This window comes from Glossina fuscipes, unplaced genomic scaffold (assembly GCF_014805625.2).
Source record: "Glossina fuscipes isolate IAEA_lab_2018 unplaced genomic scaffold, Yale_Gfus_2 3, whole genome shotgun sequence".
NCBI classification, from domain to species: domain Eukaryota; kingdom Metazoa; phylum Arthropoda; class Insecta; order Diptera; family Glossinidae; genus Glossina; species Glossina fuscipes.
In genome coordinates, this window is record NW_023998417.1 from 11,170,393 (window position 1) to 11,190,674 (window position 20,282).

General features: G+C 32.3%; 1 protein-coding gene and 1 long non-coding RNA gene across 3 annotated transcripts in view; one reads left to right on the top strand and one right to left on the bottom strand.

Moving 5' to 3' along the window:
- Positions 1-6,415: 6,415 nt before the first annotated feature.
- Positions 6,416-20,282, top strand: part of LOC119635171 — a 47,252-nt gene continuing 33,385 nt past the window's right edge. Inside the window, exon 1 of the long non-coding RNA XR_005247026.1 lies at positions 6,416-8,111. This is a non-coding gene — a long non-coding RNA (uncharacterized LOC119635171). The remainder of the gene's footprint in view (positions 8,112-20,282) is intronic.
- LOC119635168 (dopamine receptor 2) overlaps positions 18,298-20,282 on the bottom strand; it is a 50,274-nt gene continuing 48,289 nt past the window's right edge. Inside the window, exon 4 of one of the 2 annotated variants that reach the window (XM_038029804.1) lies at positions 18,298-18,623. In XM_038029804.1, coding sequence (XP_037885732.1) covers positions 18,528-18,623 — 96 coding nt within the window. In that variant the 3' untranslated portion in view covers positions 18,298-18,527. Of the gene's footprint in view, positions 18,624-20,083; positions 20,156-20,282 lie in introns of those variants that run through there. The other variant, XM_038029806.1, reaches the window with a different exon arrangement.

The window sequence follows — 20,282 nt, forward strand, 5'->3', positions numbered from 1 at the left end:
AAACATTGGAGTCGTCGTATGCTGTTATTAGGTACCTCTTATTTAGCGGTCACAGACAGGTTACGTTTGAAGGTAAAGGCGATACGATATAAATTTTTCCGAACATTGTTTAAAGCTGTCATGCAAACCTAAAATAAGTCAAAAAGTCGAAATTTTTTTTTCAATCTGCCAAATGACACGCCCACGTTTAATAAAATAATTCACATTTTGGTACTAAAGTGAAATGCTGAGTATCAGAAATTCGTTCTTAAGTGAGTGTAACTTTCTTACTTGTTATGCATTCGAAGCTTAGCCGCGAGCACTTATGCTAGAACTTTTGCTTGCAAAGTTTTATGAAAAAAGACCAAAAAAAAAAAAAAAACCAACGGGAGAATCTTTGAATTTATAAAAGAATTGCTTTCAATTTTTACATGATTTTGATAGTAGTAGAAGTCTAGCTACCATTTTCTTTGTCTCACGCACGTATACAGTAAATTTTGTTTTTCAGAAAAACTCGTCAATTTTTTTTTTTTTATTTTTTTTTTGCTCATTATTGCTCCAACTATACATATGGGTTGGTTAATAAGAGAAAAAGAAATATCATTTGTATATCTACAATTGCGTATGTGTAAACACATTATCAACTATGCATGCATGCGAACACATACATGCATTACCAGCCAACAACAACTATCTAAATTGGAAAGTATATGCTTTGCCTTCAATTTCATAAAAATTTTACGTATATTAGCAAGCGGGAGCAGAAATTTAACATTCACAGAGACAAAGTGAATGATATAATACATTCACTATGCTTGCTTGCAAAGCATATTGAACATTGCTTCAAACTGCGTGTAAAGGTGCGAAATGTGGTAAATTTTTAACATTAACATGCTAAGCACACAACACTGTAGATGTTTGGATGACTGATCCGTTAAACTTTCGAATAATCTCAAGTGAATAGAAGTGTGGATAATTATCCATTCATAAACTTTTTTCCCCACCCAATAGACTTTCATAGACACGTGCATGGTTGTACGAAAAGGCCTTAAGGTGTTAATCATTTAAGGTTTTAATGTTCTGCTCCTAGCAGTAGTAGTAGTAGTAGTATAAAATACGCTTAAATGCCGTCCATTACATCCATTACATGCAGCGAGATGTCCATTGGCTTTTCAACAATCAATGAGGGAATTTTCGGGCTTTTTTGAACTCCAAATGCGGCAATTTTATCGATTAACCAAGTCATCAAGTTGAAAGTGCGAGCAAAATTCAAGTCAGCCGTGAATTTCGTAACATTCCGCGCAAATTTATATTCTGTTCCATGATATCACAATAAAATATGTCTTTAGTCGATAGTCAAAAATTTGTCAGAACTGACAATAATATATTTATATAACTGTACCAACTGCCAGTTTTATTCCATTCCTGTCGTGATTTCCACGAAATCAAAGCAACTGAATTATGACTCCGACTTACCTGCTGCCATACATGTTTTCTAATAGCAGGACATTTAGACAGTTTTTAAAGCCAAAAGTTCAATATTTTTTTAGACAACCATAAAATAAATTCACTCAAAAAAACTTAAAAGATTTCAAAAGCAAACATTTTACAGTTTTTAAAATGCCATAAACATGGATTGGAATAAATTCAATAAAAAAAAAAATATATATATATATATAAATCAACTATGTAGAGCAATTAATCCAAAAAACATACTGTAGGTAAACAACTGTCATTTCGTTCTTGTCTCATGAAAAGTATTGATTATCACATTCATTTTTGTTATCTCTTTGACAATGCCATCAAAAAGTTATCGTTAATTAACTAATCACAGATGCTTCGTTGAATCAGAACTGCTTTATGCAATCGGCAAACGAAAAGCACATGATTACGATTATGTTAATACATTCGTTAGCTTTATTACACTTCCAATCACAGTATGTTCACGATGAGCACAAGTTAGGTGAAGAGAAACCGCCATTAAATTTCATATTTCTTCTAGAAAAAAAGAAAAGTCTGCCCTCACGAACAAGAAAAATGCCTCCTTTTTCGTTTCTAAGGACAAAAGGTCAAATATTAAGTTGTGAACGGCGGATGAAGAACCGACCGCCTGATGTATAATATAAGTTTTTGAGGCAATTTAACATGAGTTTTATAGGTATGGTGATCGAGATAAAATGTTGTAACTAGAAGCTTGCTTTCTTTTTATTGGTCAAGTTCAATGGTAGTTATGGCCAAAAGGTGGAAAAGTTCTATTAGCTTTAAAATATATTCTTTGAGTAATAAAATCATCCTTCGAATAGCATAGTATAGATTTAGTATAAGTAATAAAAGGCAGACGATCTCTTTTTCTTTTTTTCGACATCGGCGAGAAAGGATATGAGAATTGTTCTTATCCTTCTTCTTATGTCACTCGCCAATAAGAGCAGACTTTTACTTTTTCACTCTTACACCGATGGCATAAGTGATAATACGTTATGATTAGTAGTTCGACAAGTGCGCAATTAAAAACAATTGCTTCAATTTTTGTGATTCGCTAACCAGTCTGAGCAGCCTCAGAAAAGTAAGATAAACTAAGCTAGTGAGTTGAAACCAAGGTGTTTTAAGATTAAAATGCGTATACTACTCATCCAGACAGAGATAAATAATTTGCTCATCTATTTCATCTTGGATGAGAAGAAATAATCTTATGGGAAATGAGGAGCATCTCAAGAAAACACCGAATGATTAGTTCTTCACAATTTTGTTGCTTACAATGCGCATAAGCCAAAATCTAACATTTGAGTAAGTGACTTCTCTAATAGTGGAGACGAAAAGGATCCTTGTCGTATGTATCTATGTATTTATGGTAAATATTTGCGATAAATTTCAGGTAAATCTTAAGTCTGGGATCCCATTGCATTGTATATTTTCGGGAATCTGTGAAGGCGCAAAAGATAAAAGGCACTGACTGAAACTGACTATCATGGCAAATTCAAAGACCCTTTTTAAAGCGTACATGCATACTCAGTACTCCATTTCATATATAATAATGGAAGAGTGTAGCTACAAAAACATTCGATCAAAACTAAATAAAATTTCTTCTTTTTTTCATTTTTTACCTTCAGTTAAGAACTTTTGTAATATAAAAGAAAGACTAAAGAGATAAAAATATTACATGATTAACTTGGAAAGACATGAAGATAATTAAATCTTGTGGGCTTCCGTAGGAAGACGTTTCAAAAGAATTGCATTCATTTCCTTCGAAAAGTTGCTTTCACTCTTCCTTTTTTTTTCCTTTTTGTGTTCGAAAATTTCCTTTTACATCCATACGGGTCGCTCAGGACTGATGTTTTTCTTTTTTTGCTTTCATAAAAAATTTAAAATTGGATATCATGTTACACTTATATATATAAACTTAACGTTCACGCATTGAATTCGGCCGTTTTCATTTAAGACGGAAAGCCATTGCACCGCTCTACAAAATCCATTTGTTTTTTGTCAATATTGCTCGCATGGAAGGAAAGGTTATGGAGTAGTATAACGTGCACCAAAGTTATTATTCAACGTGGGAGGGAGTTTCCTTGGGTCATTTGATTTATAGTAAGTGCTCAGTCAGGTAAAGGCATACACCTACCGATTAAACACACAACCGGTAGGCTGCGGCCGCTTCCCCTATCTCTTTCTCTTCAAAGTGATTTTTATAAGCCTATTTTGAAGCCAGCTTTCTTCCTTCATTTAAGAGAGTTTTATTATTGACAATAGAAAATATGAACCGATTGTTTGGTCAGATTGGAACAGGTCATTATACACGATTATTACGCAAACCCACCTTATTTTGCATTTTGCAGCTCTATCTCTCTACATCTTTATGTAGCCCCATGAAATTTTTGTCAAGGTTGCGAAGCGTTATCCACTTGGTCGCAATCATATTGTAAAATATATAAAAATTTTTCAGCATTTTGGCTTATTTTCGATTGCTTTATAATAATACACACACACAATGCATTTTCTTGGTGGTACTGTGTTAATTTTATTAACGCTACGCAAGTCTTAATCAATTCATTGATAAAAACGCCACGAACTTGATCCTCCATCCGCTATGCGTGTGATACATTATATTCGTATATACTTATAAAATCATATACGTGCTTACTTTAAAAGAAAAATCAAGTAATTTTTTTTACAATTATCATGAAGAGGAGAAATCTTATTTACTAAATCCGCTACCAGTAAGTACAAACGCGTATGTGTGTAAAATCGTTTCACTATCCTTGAGAGTGTGTGTGCATATGAAATGTTACTCTATGTTCTTTGCTATTTATCGGTTAACGAACTATGTTTTTGTGTTTGTGTGTGCGTGCATTCACAAGTTCTCTCGCAACGAAATATGCTGCTCATAACTAACTGTAAATAATATGTAAGTACATTTTACATTGCGGGTGCATGCATGTTCGTGGCATCGCATTTCTTATTTAGTTAAAAAGCAGAAACGAAAATGAAAATCCCTTTCAATGCTAAGACAGTATATTGATATTGAACAGAAATGAAGGGGAAAAAAAAAGGAAAAGAAAAAAGGGAACAAGAAAAGCATTCACTCGCAATATTCGTTGCAATAGTCGTTGTTATAATAACGCAAATACGAAATGAAAACTACAAATGCAAGTGAATATGAAGTAAATGAAATAATGACGTTTCTTTCGATGTAGTGTAATGGAAAATATTAAAAAGTTTTCTCATTATTATTTCTACTCTACTTGTATGTACTGTACGTGAGGAATACATAGGGATCTATTTATATATATAGCAATAATAAATAAATAAATAAGTAAATACACATATTTAAACGACATTCAACATATATCAAGCCATAGGGGCGCGATTATGTTTTTTTTGTTTTCATCTTACACGTTAACTATATATTTATGAAAGGTGCTTAATAAGAAAAAAGTATCATTGGTTTTTAATTAATTTATTTTTCATTTCAATATTCAATTTTTAATTATTTAAATCCAATCATAAAATAAGAAACGTTTACCATGAAAATTTGTAAATTCATTAAATCCTATGTTCTGTATTGCGGTGTGACGGAGGGATTTCATTAGATTTTCAAACATTTGACTTTTTACTTAGTTACTAATATTTATTCTTGTTATTATTTCAATATATAAATGAAAATGCTAACGATTAATTACGATTTATTTTGACTGAAGATTGGAAAGTAAAAATCAATTGAAAAACGAATGATAATAACCAATGGGGGAGTAATTTCTGCTTAAGGGCTAACACAGCTCTGCAACAGGCTACGAAAAACTACGTTTTCGCATATTTTTTGTGACAGGCTACGAAAAGCGGCCCTATTTTGGTGCAAATATGTCTTTAAGGACGCAAAAAGAAAACGTTTAGTCTAGACGCCTAAACCTAGAGAAGTACAGGGAGATTTATAAAAATATTAAGTTTTTGTGCGATTTATGGCGAGTGTTCGAGCGAAAAACACTATTTTATTATAATTATAAATGTCTGACCTTTAGATTATAAAATAATTTACTAAAAATTCCTTACGAATGTTTCCTTGAAATACATTTTGCAAATTTAGAGAAGAATGAAAATAAAGGGAGTTCTTCCGCTGGCCTAAGAATTAGTAATGCAAGAAAAAAAGATTGAAATAGTGACACGTTTCCCAGACATAAATTTATAAATAAGTATTTAAAAATTGTCTTTTTTTTATTGATATGTGAAAAAGGGAATAAAATGGATAGTTTTGCTAAAATTTGCTTAACATCATGGCAAATGTTGCCCAAACATATAAATCTCAATTGATCTCATTATTTTCTTTTCATCTGTTAAAAGATAATTATGTTATTAAGAGAGAGCTAATTCGTTTTCTACTCTCTAAATTCTATATAAGGTTTGCGGAAACCATCTTAAAACAAAGACACTAATATAAGAATTAGTTAGTTAGCTGCCAAGAATTCCTAAACAAGCACGGAGTTTTTGCGAGGCCGTCCGTGCTGCGTCCATAAATAAAATCAAATATGCCTAGATCTGGATATTTACACTGAGGTGTTACTAAGAAACAAAAGGGAAAGCAAAAAATAAAAAAAAAAACCGATTCAAAGATTAATTACATGGAAAAGATTTTCCTTGCAACACATTACCCAACCATACAAACGTATCTTTTTAGTGATGGTCGGTGTTAAGAAAACATTCAATAGAAAACTATCCATTTTGTAAAAATAAGTTTTTATTATTGACATCGAGAAGTATGAATATGGTTTCCAGAAAGATTTATAATATGTAACATGTTTAAAAATCGAATTTTTTCTTATTGATACGTTAAAAAGGATAAATTTGCTAATATTTGCTTAACATCGTCACAAATGTTACTCAAAAAAATAAATCTCAATTGATCTCATTTTTTAAGAGATAATAATGTTATTACGAGAGAGTTCATTTGTCTTCTGCTCTCTGAAGTTAATATAAGATTTACAGAAACCTTAAAGCAAAGGCACTCATGTAAGAATTAGTTAGTTAGCTGCCACGAACTCTTAGGGAAGTACGTAGTTTTTGCGAGGTTGTCCGCGCTGCGTTCATTCGTTTTTTATGTATGTACCCGTTCGGTAAAGCAATATAGAAATTAGACGAAATAATAAAAGTTGAGAGAGCATTAAAATTTGTTTGAAATAATATTAATTATGTTTTTATTTCATTTGGTAATTTTTCCTTTAGAATTAGTAAATAGTAATCGCTAGAGTCCGAAAAAAATCAGAAAAAATAAAAAGAAAATGTCGCCAAGTAATAATCGGATGCTTTCGTTTTTGCTTTCGGGTATGACGCTGGTTTAGCAAATGTACAATCGTAGATGCGAAGAACAGAAGTGATAGAAATAAGCTATTTTCGTGATTGTCTCTGTTAAGAAAGCATTCAATAAAAAAATATCCATTTTGCAAACATAAAAAGTTTTCATTATTGTCACCGAGAAGTATGAACACTGTTCCCAGACAGATTTATACTATGCAAGATGTTTAAAAATCGACTTTTTCTTATTGATATTGTAAAAAGGAATTAAAATTGAAAAATTTGCTAAAATATCACAAATGTTTTTAAGCAAAACCACTCATATAAGAATTATTTAGTTGCCATAGACTCTTAGGAATTTTAGCGGGGTCGTCCATGGAGCGTCCATTCGTTTTTTCGGAAAAACGATATAGAAATTAGACGAAATAAATAATAAATGTTAATAAAACATTAGAATTTGCCGAAAAAAATGGTTAAGTAATAATCGGGTGCCTTCGTTTTTACTTTCGTGTATATTCATAGGTTATCGTAGGTGCGAAGAAGATAAGTGATAGAAATAAACTATTTCGGTAAGCAAACATGTATACGTTCGTGCAATCATTTCGAAAGAATATTTAGAGCTTCGTTAAATTAAATGAAGTATGCCGGGATCTCGACGTATACTAAAGTTACTATGAAACAAAAAAGGACAGATAGATAATCCCATGTGACTGCTATTTCTTTTGCGGATGTGAGTGAATTTCTTTTTCAATTAAAAGCAAATAAAGCCTAAATATCCAATAGTTCATTCATAATGCACAAACAAACAAACTTAACTTCTTCGCGATGTTAAGAAACCATTTTAACAATATAATAAGTAAGTGCGGAATAGTAAAATCGGGCTCACGGTCGTGGTAAAGAAAATATGGATTTATAAAAAATAATAAATATGTGAATAGTTCAGCACGGACATAGACGACCGACCGAAGGACAGCAGCGCAAAAACAAGTTACTCTGTTTGAAGTCCGTTTTGATATGCTAGAACCAATTCATGATTTTTATTGTGTGTAGAAAAATCCGTTTAGTCTGTGCGGGATGTGCATATACATGTACGCAAGAACGCTTCCTCATGCTAACCGTTGTATTTGATTATTACTTTCGATATTGGGAAATGCAAATGTTGTAACAGAGTCCGAAAGATAAGTCTTTTTTTAACATTATCTGCTCTACGGAGCTTGCTCAATTCTCTGATCCGTACTCAATTGTACATACCTGTGTGCGACAAACTTCAAAACATTTACGTGGTCTTTACTTACATATTACGTACAGCTTTAAATAATTATATCGCAAAATTTCTCAACCAGTGTCGGTAAAAGGTAAGTGGAATTTTGAGTAAATATTTTTCTTGTAAATATTTTGAATTGAATGACATGCAAGCCCTAAAAGTTCCAAAACGTCCTAAATTCAGCACTTTCTTGCTAATTTTTTTCCACGCCAACCCTAACCCAAACTTAATCGTTATCACTCGCTACGCACTCCTAAGAAATACTAACCCCATCCCATGCAATTATTAACAACCACCAAACATCTATAATGATAGATCATAGTCAGTGATAATCAGTAATAATAATTCATTACATATATCATACTATATATATCTAATAACTCATAATACCATGTAATGCGGCTTGAAAATTCCATGTGCATTTGTCCAGTGGCAAGCGATAGAAACTCTTGATCGTTGAAACCAATTACCATTAAATAAGGCTCTTTTTGTATGATGGACACACAAATTAGGCAACTTATGTCTATATGTCCGACTTTTAACCAAGTGCTTCTATTCTGTTAAATGTTAGGGTTATATCCGTGTGCTCTTCTTCCAATCAAACTAGCTATTATTTGTTCAATGCATAAGAAGAAAAAAAATCCGTAAAATTATCATAAAACTTTTCATTACTCTTGAAACAAAATGAAAACAGAAAATAAATCCAAATTTCAATTACATTGTCAATAGGTAAAAACTGAGAGAAAAAGTTTTAAAAAAGTTCTAAAAGTTGCCATGCTTATACACATATTGTTTATAAATGTAAAAAAAAAAAAAAAAATTTCGAGATGCTAATCTTTGTCTTACAAAGGCTTTTGGGTACTCACCGCCTAAGCTATTTGAGTATAAGAACATTTTTTAACCCTGTAGGCAGATCAAGATTACTTTCTCGCCTTTCTTTAGAATACATTTAGAATAATATTTAGGTCAACCGGCCGTAGAGCAGTCTTAGAGGTAATTTTAATGAGCAAAGAATTGCAATTTTTAATATTCTTTTAAAACTGTTCCCGTTTCTACGCTAACATTGCATACTTGTAAGTACGTGTGCCGTACCTTTAACTTTGCCTCATAACCAACTATGCTGCGATCCCCATTTCTTTCCCTCTTTTCTCTTCTTTCCGACAGCCGCAGTGTTACGCGAACAGGATACATGGATACATTCCCTAAGTGATTGATCATATTGAAAAACATAATTTCACCTTTCCTTAAAAGGCAGGCCAGTTGATTCATTCTTGCCATTTTGTGGTGCCAGTTATACGTCCATATGTCCTTGTCCTATGACGTATGTAGTTGAGTTTCTGTCCTTATTGGCTGCGAGTTTTCAATTCAATTCTTCTCCAAGAAACTCACTATTTATTTATTTATTTTTGTTTGTCATATTAATAGCTGGTGAAGCGCGAATATTCGACATTATATTTATCAGTATAATCGTACACAAATGAAATCCCGTCTATTCCTGCAAGTTTCTTAGGCGAAAAGATAAATGATTTTCGGACAATTCCATATCTCGTTTCTCATTCGAAATCCGAAAGATCCTTTGAAGCATACAATTGAGATGCTACCTACGAAATGACACAACTTGCATGCTTTCTTGGGTATCCTTGTGTTCTTTACCTCTTTAAATTTAGCTAATTGCAAAAACTACCAAAAAAAAAAAAGGAAAGAAAAATTCCATTAAAACTTTTAAAATTTTTGCAATGAAAAAAAATTAAAAGCTTAAAACTAGTAAGCCGTTCGTAGTGTTTCAAGTGCTAGTACCCGTATGTATGTAAATTATTGTCAAACATTTGGAGCGAAATAAGCTTCCAACGCTACAGCATTTAAATTTTTAGTCCGTTAATGATTATGATGGGGACAGTTTCAATGATGGCGAGTGCAGCGTTGAACTTACAAGTGATTAAGACCGTTCTCTATGTATGAGTAAAATCGAAATGAAAGGAAAATGTGGAAAAGTTTCTACGTTAAGCTAACGACTATAGCTCAAACGAATATTGCATGTGTCAATGTTTTTGTAATATCCAGGAATACATATAAGAGGCATTATTAGAGGCATACAATTTTGAGAAGAGTGAGAATTTGGATATTTGCGACTGTCACTGCTCTACTGCTTTACGCATCCATTTATCTGCCCGACTATCCAAACATTTGACTGACCGTCTGTCCGATCGTCCTTCTATCCGATCATTCATCCAACCGATTGTTCATTTACTCGAGTGGCCATTTATCTGACTATCACTTTATCCAAAAGCTCATTTACCCGCCCACCTACTTACGCGATCGTCCATCTCCAGGCCTCCCACAACTACCTTCAACTGATATACGGTCAACGCGTTTGATTGTACATCTTTCCGCTCTATCTGTCCGTGCACTTTTTCGACAGTCTATCTGTCTGACTGTCCATTCGTCCGACCGTCCGTCTGCGCGATTACAACCGTCTTTTCAATTTTCCATCGTTTCGTATGCTTATTTGTCCGCCAATCGTATGTAGCGTGTTTTCATCTGTTCGATCATTTCTTCGCCATAACGTCTCCCTCATCGTCATGAATCGAAAATTTGAAAGAAAGTTGAATTTATGTTTATTTATTATTAATAGTTTGCATAAATTTAGCTTGAAGGAAAGGTTGATTTGCTTATGTATTCACTTCCAATTGATAGAAAATTGCAACCAAATATGAAAAAAGGAATATAGCATTGACTTGAAATTTGGCACAAATATATTTTATCTCCATTTGAAACCAGTTTCTGTCGATCATCGCCGGTGCATTTGTAAATAATCAGATTTGCATAGATACTTGTATTATAAATGCTGGTAATCGAAACGTTGCTCACTTTCCGGCTAGTTTTCTATGTTTTCGCTTTTGTACATATAAACATGAAGTCTGTTAAAAGCTGAAAATTGCTTCTTTTTTTTTTAATTTGCCTATGATTTCATAAGAGAGTTTTTCTATATCCCCTTAGCCGTATATATCTTCCTTGAGATGGGCCATTATAAGTGATAGCAGCGTATACATGTTATTTTCTTAACAGACACGATAAGTGCGTTGAGTTATATAAAGAGACAAAGTTTACATCATGTATTTATGCAAAAACCTAGGTATGCTTACAGGGCATGTTATTTTAATAAAACACATAACACTAAAGGCGAAGAATACTTAGGTGAAGAGTGGCCATCCAATATAGACCGATTGATTGTCAATTTTCTTTATGAATTTTTTATTCACTTTACTTATCCCTTCGTCATTCAAATACTAGTCATTTCGCTTATAACGTTTTCTTATTTATTATTGGAAACAATAATCGAATAATATATGAAAAAGTAATCTTTGATGGAAAATTTGTTATAATTTAAAAACAATACGTAAAGCAAGAATTCTTCATCAATATTTATAGTAAAACAGTTAAATTAAATTTTTTCTTATATTTTTAAAGATGAAAATGAATACTTATTTTATACGCGTACAAGAAGCCAAAATTATTGCTATGTCGTTTGCTCCTTATGCACCCATAACTCTGTCTTAGCAGTTTTTCATTGCTCTGCTGCTAAACATTCTTACAATTTGTCTTTAACTGTAAGTTTATGGCTGATTTTATAGCTTTATGTGAGACAGTAAATAATACAAACGTATATAAAAGAAAACGAAAAAGAAGAAGACTTTTATAGATGCGCGTAATATTCACTGAAATTTATGTTTATTATTATGAGATAATGTTATTTCATATAATACGTAATAGAGTTACGCTTGAATTTTATGACCGTTAAGATGAATAAACCCACGCAAAATATTGCTAAGTAGTTAAGGGATTAAGCTTTTATATTAGGCATTGTTCTACTCTTTTGCATATAAAATAATTAAAAATGCAGACAGCACAAGTCAACAACAAATTGAAAGAAATAAATTTCTTATTAGCATTCTATATATACATATTTATAAAAATTATTAAAGTGTTAGTAAATTTTTTGCAAGTAAAAAAAATTTCAATCTCTATAAGCGAAGAACGGGCATGTACTGCATTTTTAACGCTCAGAACGAAAAGTCATCAGATATTTAAGCAAATATGTATTCATCGTTACGGCATTGTTAGTTGATTTATTCATATCTGTCTGTTTACTAGTGAATTGGTCAGTCTATCTACTAAGCGTTTTGCCCCCCTTTCTATTCTATTCGGGTGTTCGGGGGAAGTCGTTCCGTCTCCTTTTTTTTTCCAAAAGACGAGTTAATTGCATTTCTTCTTATGCGGCATTGTTCTTATGCACCTTAGTGATCGGTGAAATAGGTCTTGTTTCCGAAAAAGTTTTCGTCTGGTCCCTTATCAAATCTGGAAAATTGAAAGCAGCAAACCTCGACCCCAATTATAATAACCTAGCTTAGCACAAGTAATAATGGTCAAAAGATCAGTAAACGATAAGGAACCATCTTGAACGTCTACTTCTGACGCATACAAACAGAGAGTCGCACCCCTACTGCAATTAAAAACTGCATTGGTGTATATAAAAAAAAATATATTTTCACTTACCTTAGAAAACTCTGCACATTCGCTTGCATTGATCGAGTCGTTTCCATACGTAAGTTACGTCATTTATTTGCATTGTTTTCTTATCGGAAAAGCACATATTTGCAGATGTCTTCGATCGATTCAATGATTGAATCGTTTCTGAAATCAAAATACAAACCATTAGAACTTTAAATGATTTGTCTCTCACTGCCACTCACTGCTTCCTTTCCTTTCTTTAGTTGTATGGTTTTTTGCATATTTCTTTTCTTTTCTTTTTACCCTTGCCATAGAAATAAAAACAATTTTTTTTATTTCAATGTAGATTTCTTTATTGATTTGTTTTTTTTGTTTTTTTTTAGCAAATTTGCTTTACAAAGAAAAGCATCATTTTCAATGATTTTGTTTTTTTTTTTCGTATTTTTCATATTTGTGCATAAATGAATGATTGCTGACATTGACTGACAATATTATGAAGGACTAGATTTGTTGAGGAAAAGACATAATAAATAAAAATTTTTCACAGAGTAATGCAAGTTTGAAGAACATGGCTTCATATTACTTGAACTAGCCTGTGGCCTTAAATGCGTGCGAATGTAGTGGTAATATGTGAGTTTAAAAACAAAAACCAAAAGCGGTTTTCTAATGAGCCTATAGAAAATCGCTTTAGTTTTATTAGGTAAATTATGTAATTAATTAATTAATTATTAAATATTTTTGCTTCATTTTTCTTTTTGTTGTTCTTGTTGTTGTTGTTTTTGTAATGACCAGCTTTACGGTTTTCATATTGAATTGACTACATAGAGTGGTTGGTTATGATGTTTTCGTTTTTTTTTTTGTTTTTTTTGTGTAGTATTTTTAATTAATGAATAATTCTTTTTTTTTTTTGTTGTTTATATGGTGTTTCTTTATATTTTTTATAAATGATTTTAAATTAATTTAATTTTACACATGCATACATACACAGACTTTTATTTAATAATTGAATCACATTCAACTATCGGTTGAGAGTGTTTGACTTTTACATTAAAATTTTGTTTAACATTGAATTGAGACAAAAGTTTCATTTATTACTATTATTATAATTATTATTATTATTATTATTATAATTATACATAAATAGGTGAAATTTTAATATTTATTTACAATATATATATATAGGATAGTAACTATTTATTATAATACAAATATAATATTTACAGTACAGTTTTATGATTAAAGATTACATGAGACGAAGTGAGAAACTTGTAGTCAGGGCTTAACAGAATTCTCCGATATCCATCTTCGCTTATTATTATACCAATCATGCAATAATGAGGGATATATTCATTTTGTCAAAACGTTTGTAACGACTAGAAGAAAGCTTTGCCGATTCCACGAAGTATATGCATCCTTGCATCATGCACCATTAAGTTCTGAATCGATTTATAAGTATGCCCGTCTGTCAGTTCAGTTGAAAACATTTTATTGTGAAAACGACGACAATTTTGATTGAAAGCCCATCTTTAGCCCAGACAAAAACCTTTATGAAATATTATGAAGCGTATAAACAGTTGCGTTTATTTTCATATATACTCTTTGAAGCTATATATAATTACGCGATATGTTGGTTGTGACATGAATCAACATAATATTGGCAATTGACTAGATTTTCATTCGACTCTGCAATCAAATGTCGCACACTAACTGGTAGGGAATGTGAGAAGATTTAACTCAAGTCAAATAGTATAACTTTTTACTCGTCGTCGCTACTTGAGACATTAAACAGCATAAGAAAGATAAACAAAAATGTTGTATATGCTATAAACAAAACGACTTTATATACTTTCTGAAGTGCAAACATTTTGTTTGTGTTAAATTCTCTGATACACAAACTGCTTCAAATAATTTTAATAACAAAGTTTTCTTTCTTTCTTTTTATTGTTTTAATCATCGAGGCATGAATTATTATTTATTTATATATGTATTTGTTTTCTTTTTGTTGCTTCTTGTCTGTACTTGATGGCTTTGCAAAATTTATATGTTTTGTTCCTTTGTTGTACTTAAGAGCGTTGTCTAGGAAAATTATTCGTGAGTATACCTAACAGTAATGTCTTACGCCAGAACTTTCCATTCCTTCTTGCTATGCTTGCGCTATGCTATCGTTCGAAATGCGTCAAGTATGATTGCGATGAGATATCGTAGTAATATCTGAGGCAGTAAAAATTCCAGGACAATTGTAATAATCCCCGGAATAGTAAAAATAAATGATACGAGGGACGTACAGTTGTTGCAGCTTATGATCCTCTAAAGGCGACTGTGTTAACCGGTGTAACGTACCTTTGCATAGCCATGTGAGTTATTTTGTGAAAAGTTTCTACAAACGAAGAATCGGGAAATAAATAACGATCGGCCAAGAGAGTTTTACTTTACATACATTGTCTGCTAGAGGAGAAGCTCGGTGAAGTCTTACTTGCTTGTATATCTAGTAAATAGACGGGATAGATAGGCTATCGAAGGACTCTTCCTAATTTAATAATTTTTTTTTCTATTATTTTTTATAATTTAAATGTATTTTATGAAAAGATGACGTATTGCTCTAACGAAATTTCATTTAATAATTTATTATTTAACTTGTTTCTTTTTCTTTTTCTGTTTGTTTTTTTTTTTTTGTTTTTTAAGTAATTAGGATTTACATACACAATATTTTAAAATTTGAAAGTCTTCCAAAAAGTGAAATGCATTGCTTTTTCTTCTTCTTCTTCTTTTTTGTAATTTTTTTCTATTTTTGTTAGTTTTTCTCATTTGTACATATGAAAGAAAGTGTTCATTTTCAAGTTCATATATGTATGTTGCAATTTTTAATTAGTTTGATATAAACTGAAAAGAACTTTTCTTTAATTAACTCAATTGAAAATAATTCAATATGAACTTTGTTTTTTTTTTCTGTTTGTATGTATGTTTTTCTTTCTTTCTTCATATTTGTTTTTAAGAAAAAAAACAGTTTGTCGCTAAAAGAGCTAACAGGTACAAGAAATAGTTATAGAAGACTATTAAATAAATTGATTAACAAATTTTTTACAATTTATTTTACATAGCTAACGGACTTGAACTAATTAATATATAATATAAAATTTAATGATAACAACAACAATAAATAGTTCATTAAGAATAATCAACAAAGTCTTAGGCTGCAAGTTAGTTTGGAATTATTATTAATATAATTATTTTCTTAATTTACGTTTAATACGTTTTTTGGTATATGTTCAGAAATATGGTTTAAAGTGGAAGCTTTCAATTCATTGGGCCTAAGATACGATAGATTGTAAACGATTTTTGGGGAAAAAAGAGAGAGAGAGACGGAGAGAGAGTGGAGCATAAATATCATTCCATGTTCACTACCACTGGATAAAGTACTATGTTTATGACTTGATACCGCAAGATGAAATTCTCTCGGCGAAGATAGCTTTTCGGTTATCTTAACCAGTTAACTGTATACGACGAATACATGCTTCACGATCCCTCTATCCGTCCTTGTAGGATATCCTCATAATGAATGATATTTGCAATAACAACGTATTTTAGAAAATATCTTTGTCGTTTTGTCAATTTAATTTCATAGTTCACGTATTCTGTGTTTGACAAGAGTCCAAGGTTGACACAGTTAACGGGTTAATAGAGCATCATAAAAAAACAAGCAAAAAAAAAAGCTTTTAGCGGAAAGCATTGCTTTTCACACTTTTTTCAAAGACGTACGATATTGAATTTTGATAGGTAGCGAAAGAAGAATATGCTATCTACAAGGGTGTCAAATAATGCCAGGCGAACCATTAAGGCGCATAGTGAAAGTAAACACGCCCCGAGACTGATTTATTATGAATTCCTCCATTGAGGGGAAATGATATCAACGACAATAACTGCTTCATTAATCCTTTCGCGACGGGGCAACTGAATCACTCTTCGCCGCCAATCTATGTTTGCATTGCAGTTGCACACACTGTTCGCTAAATTGATTTTCCCTATGCTGTAGGTAGGTCGCTGGAAATCAAGAAATGACTGCCATATGTGGACGTTGTGCACCACCATGATGGCACTTGTGATGAAAGTGTTCAAGGTAAAACGGTTACAATATGCTAAAAAACATGATAAAGACAAGATGGTTTTCCGAACCGATCAAATCGATTCGGGGAAACTTAAAAGCACTGAACTGTTAAACACAACGTATTCATAATAAACGCTGTCTTCTGAAAAGCATTTGATTTAAACGATAACTTGTGCTCCTATGAGGTTCTTCTGGGAACAGCAATTAATCTTTTGATAAGTTTTTCTTACGATGTAAACTTCTGTTACAGTATCTAATACGCCCAAGCTGTCAAACTATCACGTATTCACTTTCCTTACTTTACTTACTTTTATGGCAAACAAAAACTTTTTACCGATTGACATAATTATAATTCTTGAGAGTCTTTCTTTGGTGACTTTGTCAGAAGAAAAACTAATTGAAAATTTCTACCTTTAGCTTTTCTTTTATCATGGCCATGATGAACTGATGGCCTTATCTTTCGTTAGTAAATAGCCGTGCAATGTTTCCATGAATTTCACTTAAATTATTACAACAAATTCAGATATTTTGCAACTCATTGTTTTCGTTCTTTATTGAATTTAAAAAAGAAAACTTCTTACTTACACTACTCCAAGTGCCGGCTTAGCCGCGACGACCTCTAAAAATGTTTAATAAATATGCTGAGAGTCTGTTAGTTGGGGATAGAAGTAAACATAGGTCTTAGGCTGGGTGTCCAGCGAGAGATCCCTACGCTAATAAAGACTTAGACGATTGTTCCAATTCACCATTCAGTTGGAAATGATTTTGCCTTGCCTTGCCATGACAGAAGGCGGCTTTGTTAATTTATCTTTTCAATACATTTGTGCAGCGTACGCCTATTGCCTGCTTGCATCACTTAAAAGCTTTAAAAACTGCACTGTACAATGAAAATCACTTGAAATAGATTTTCAAAACGATTTTTGATAAGGAGGAGAACGTAATTTTTTCTTTTCTTCTTTTGCGGCGCAGAAATCTTGGAAGACAAATTAATTATAATTTTATAAAATATTCTTAATTATATATACATGAAATGAAGGTAATGAAAACAACAACAAAATTTATTATATATTTATTATATAAGTATGCGCGCGAATCTTATACTAAACTATCGCGACGACAGTCCACTTCTCTTGACGACTTTGAGGAACAAAAAGAGCTTAACGATGAGTCGTGATGTGAGTCATTATCAATGAGTTCACTTATTTCAATTTTATCGATCTCATCGATATCATCGCTATTAACGGCGACTTCACATATTTCGAGCGCCTGGGAATCGGCTATAGCTGAGCTAACTTGGACGGTCGAATTTTTGATAGAGGAATTCGAACGGTATCGAACCGATGTAGACAGCTGATGCAATGGTGATTGTATTATAATGGGTGTCAAAGCAAACGCGCAATGTCTGCTGGCAGTAGAGGCAGCGGCTGTTTTCGGTGATAATTTCTCATCAAAATTTGTGCAACTCACCGTTTGCGTTGGACTACCATTGTTATTGTGTTGAGTATTTAATGTCAGAGGCGACGATATGCTAAGGTTAGAGGACGAAGGCTTTGATGCAGTTATCGTATTGGTTACTGTTGCCAACGAAATGGCTGGGGATAACGATGGTGCTGGTGGTGGTGGTGGTGGTGGTGGTGGTGGTGGTGGCGGTGGTGGCGTTATCGTTACAATAGCTTTACTGGTATTCGAAATTGTCGAACCATAATACAAAGCAGAACTTCGTCTATGCTGACGATGATGATGACGATGAAAACTTTGGCAACGTGAACAAGAACGTTCACGCTGTGGCGGTTGATAATGATGATGCTGTTGTTGTTGTTGTTGTTGTTGTTGCAGGATACCATTACGACCACAGTTGCTACTTCCACTGCATGAACTGCAACTACTAGGCTGACGTCACATAGCCGAACGGTTAACATCAAACTGATTGACCGAGGAGTAACCGAGCGAAGTTGATGCCGCTGCCGCGACCATTGCAGCACCAACATGACACTGCCATGGCAAACGGCCAAACCGATCCATCATCAGCGTCGTCCATACGATATTAAAACAAGCGTATCGAAGTGAAAGCATAACAAACAGGAAACGAAAAGAAGAGAGAGAGAGAGAGAGAGAGAGAGAGAGAGGAAAAAATAAACGACAAATACGAACCAAAACTGTTAATAAATGATGCATAAAAATCCGTTGTTGTTTACTTTCGACAAAAGACAAAAGTTCACAAACAAACAAACAAACTCACATATAAACGGTGTGTATAAATAAGTAAAAACATACAAGTAAGTGTAAATGTATGCGTTAATAATTTTATGACTAATGAATAGAACAATAACTGAATGGACTCCACATACACAATACCCTTAAGGTAATGTGTAATTTCAAATGAAATAAATTCGAAAAATGAAAAGTTTTCTCTTCTTCGAAAGATGATGACAGTAACACTTCCTGTGTGCAAAACAATAATAAGCAATAAAAACATCAAAAAAAAAAAAAAAATATTGATAAAAAAAACATAATGAAATTTCTGCTGGGAATTTATAGTACGGATATATCTTTTGACAAATTATTACATGGTATTTATTATCTACCTTTAAGCGTTTAGAAATAAAAAAAAAATACATTTCTTTTTTTTTTTTTGTTTTTAATTTAATCAAAAAGCTCGCATTACTAGGTTTACAGTATAATTAAAGCTTTATTGCGAGATAACAGGAAAAAAAAAAAAAACGAATGTGAAAAAAAAACTTGTGCATGTACATGTGCGTGTATTGGCATTAGACCATTCTATACAAGAGGTTTATTAGAGGAATACTCCATCCTCCCACCATCTAATTTAATATATCAGTAAATAGCGGTCAATTTGTCGTCAATGCCTAGACGACATATGACATTAAGCACGTTTTACCCATTAACTGTAGAGCCTGCTTGTTAATCATGCATTCGAAGTTTAGATGCATTATTATTGTCCAAGTCTATAGTAAGTGGTGTGTGTATTCAAGTGACCCATTGGTCCCATTGCTTTTGTGATATGAGCAAATGTATGCGTAGGTTTTAGTTAAGCAAATGCGACGTGACTTTTATTTATTTGTTAGAGTAACGGTAAAAAAAAGAACTTTAATTATAGAAAATCAGCATGAATATAAAATAGAGAGTTTTAATTTGAACACACACACACACACACACACACATACACACATATACACACTTACGCACACGCACGCGCACATTTAAACCTATTTATATAATTTATAGTTTATAAGTAATCGAAGCATAAGAAAATTGAACGTTTTTTTTTTTTTTTGTTTCTTCAATTATTTTAACGCTTTAAATTGAAAAGCAAAAGTGTTGTTGTTTACCATGTTCAAGTGCTTTTAGGGCTGGTGCCTTGTCATAAAGTTGCTTATAATTCGACTTAGAACTGTTCGTATTTCTGTACCTCTCTACTCTATACGTTTTTTGTTTTTTTAGTAATTTGTTTGTAATTCTACATGACTGAAGGCTAGTGACTCACAGGGGGAATGTGCCAATGGCTACAAACGATACAAAGAAAAATATAACAAAATTTAAATCGATTGAAACGAGACTAATAATAACTTTTAAGCTTATGTGTGTATACAATAATAATAATAGGAAAAGGAAAGAAATCTCACACACATA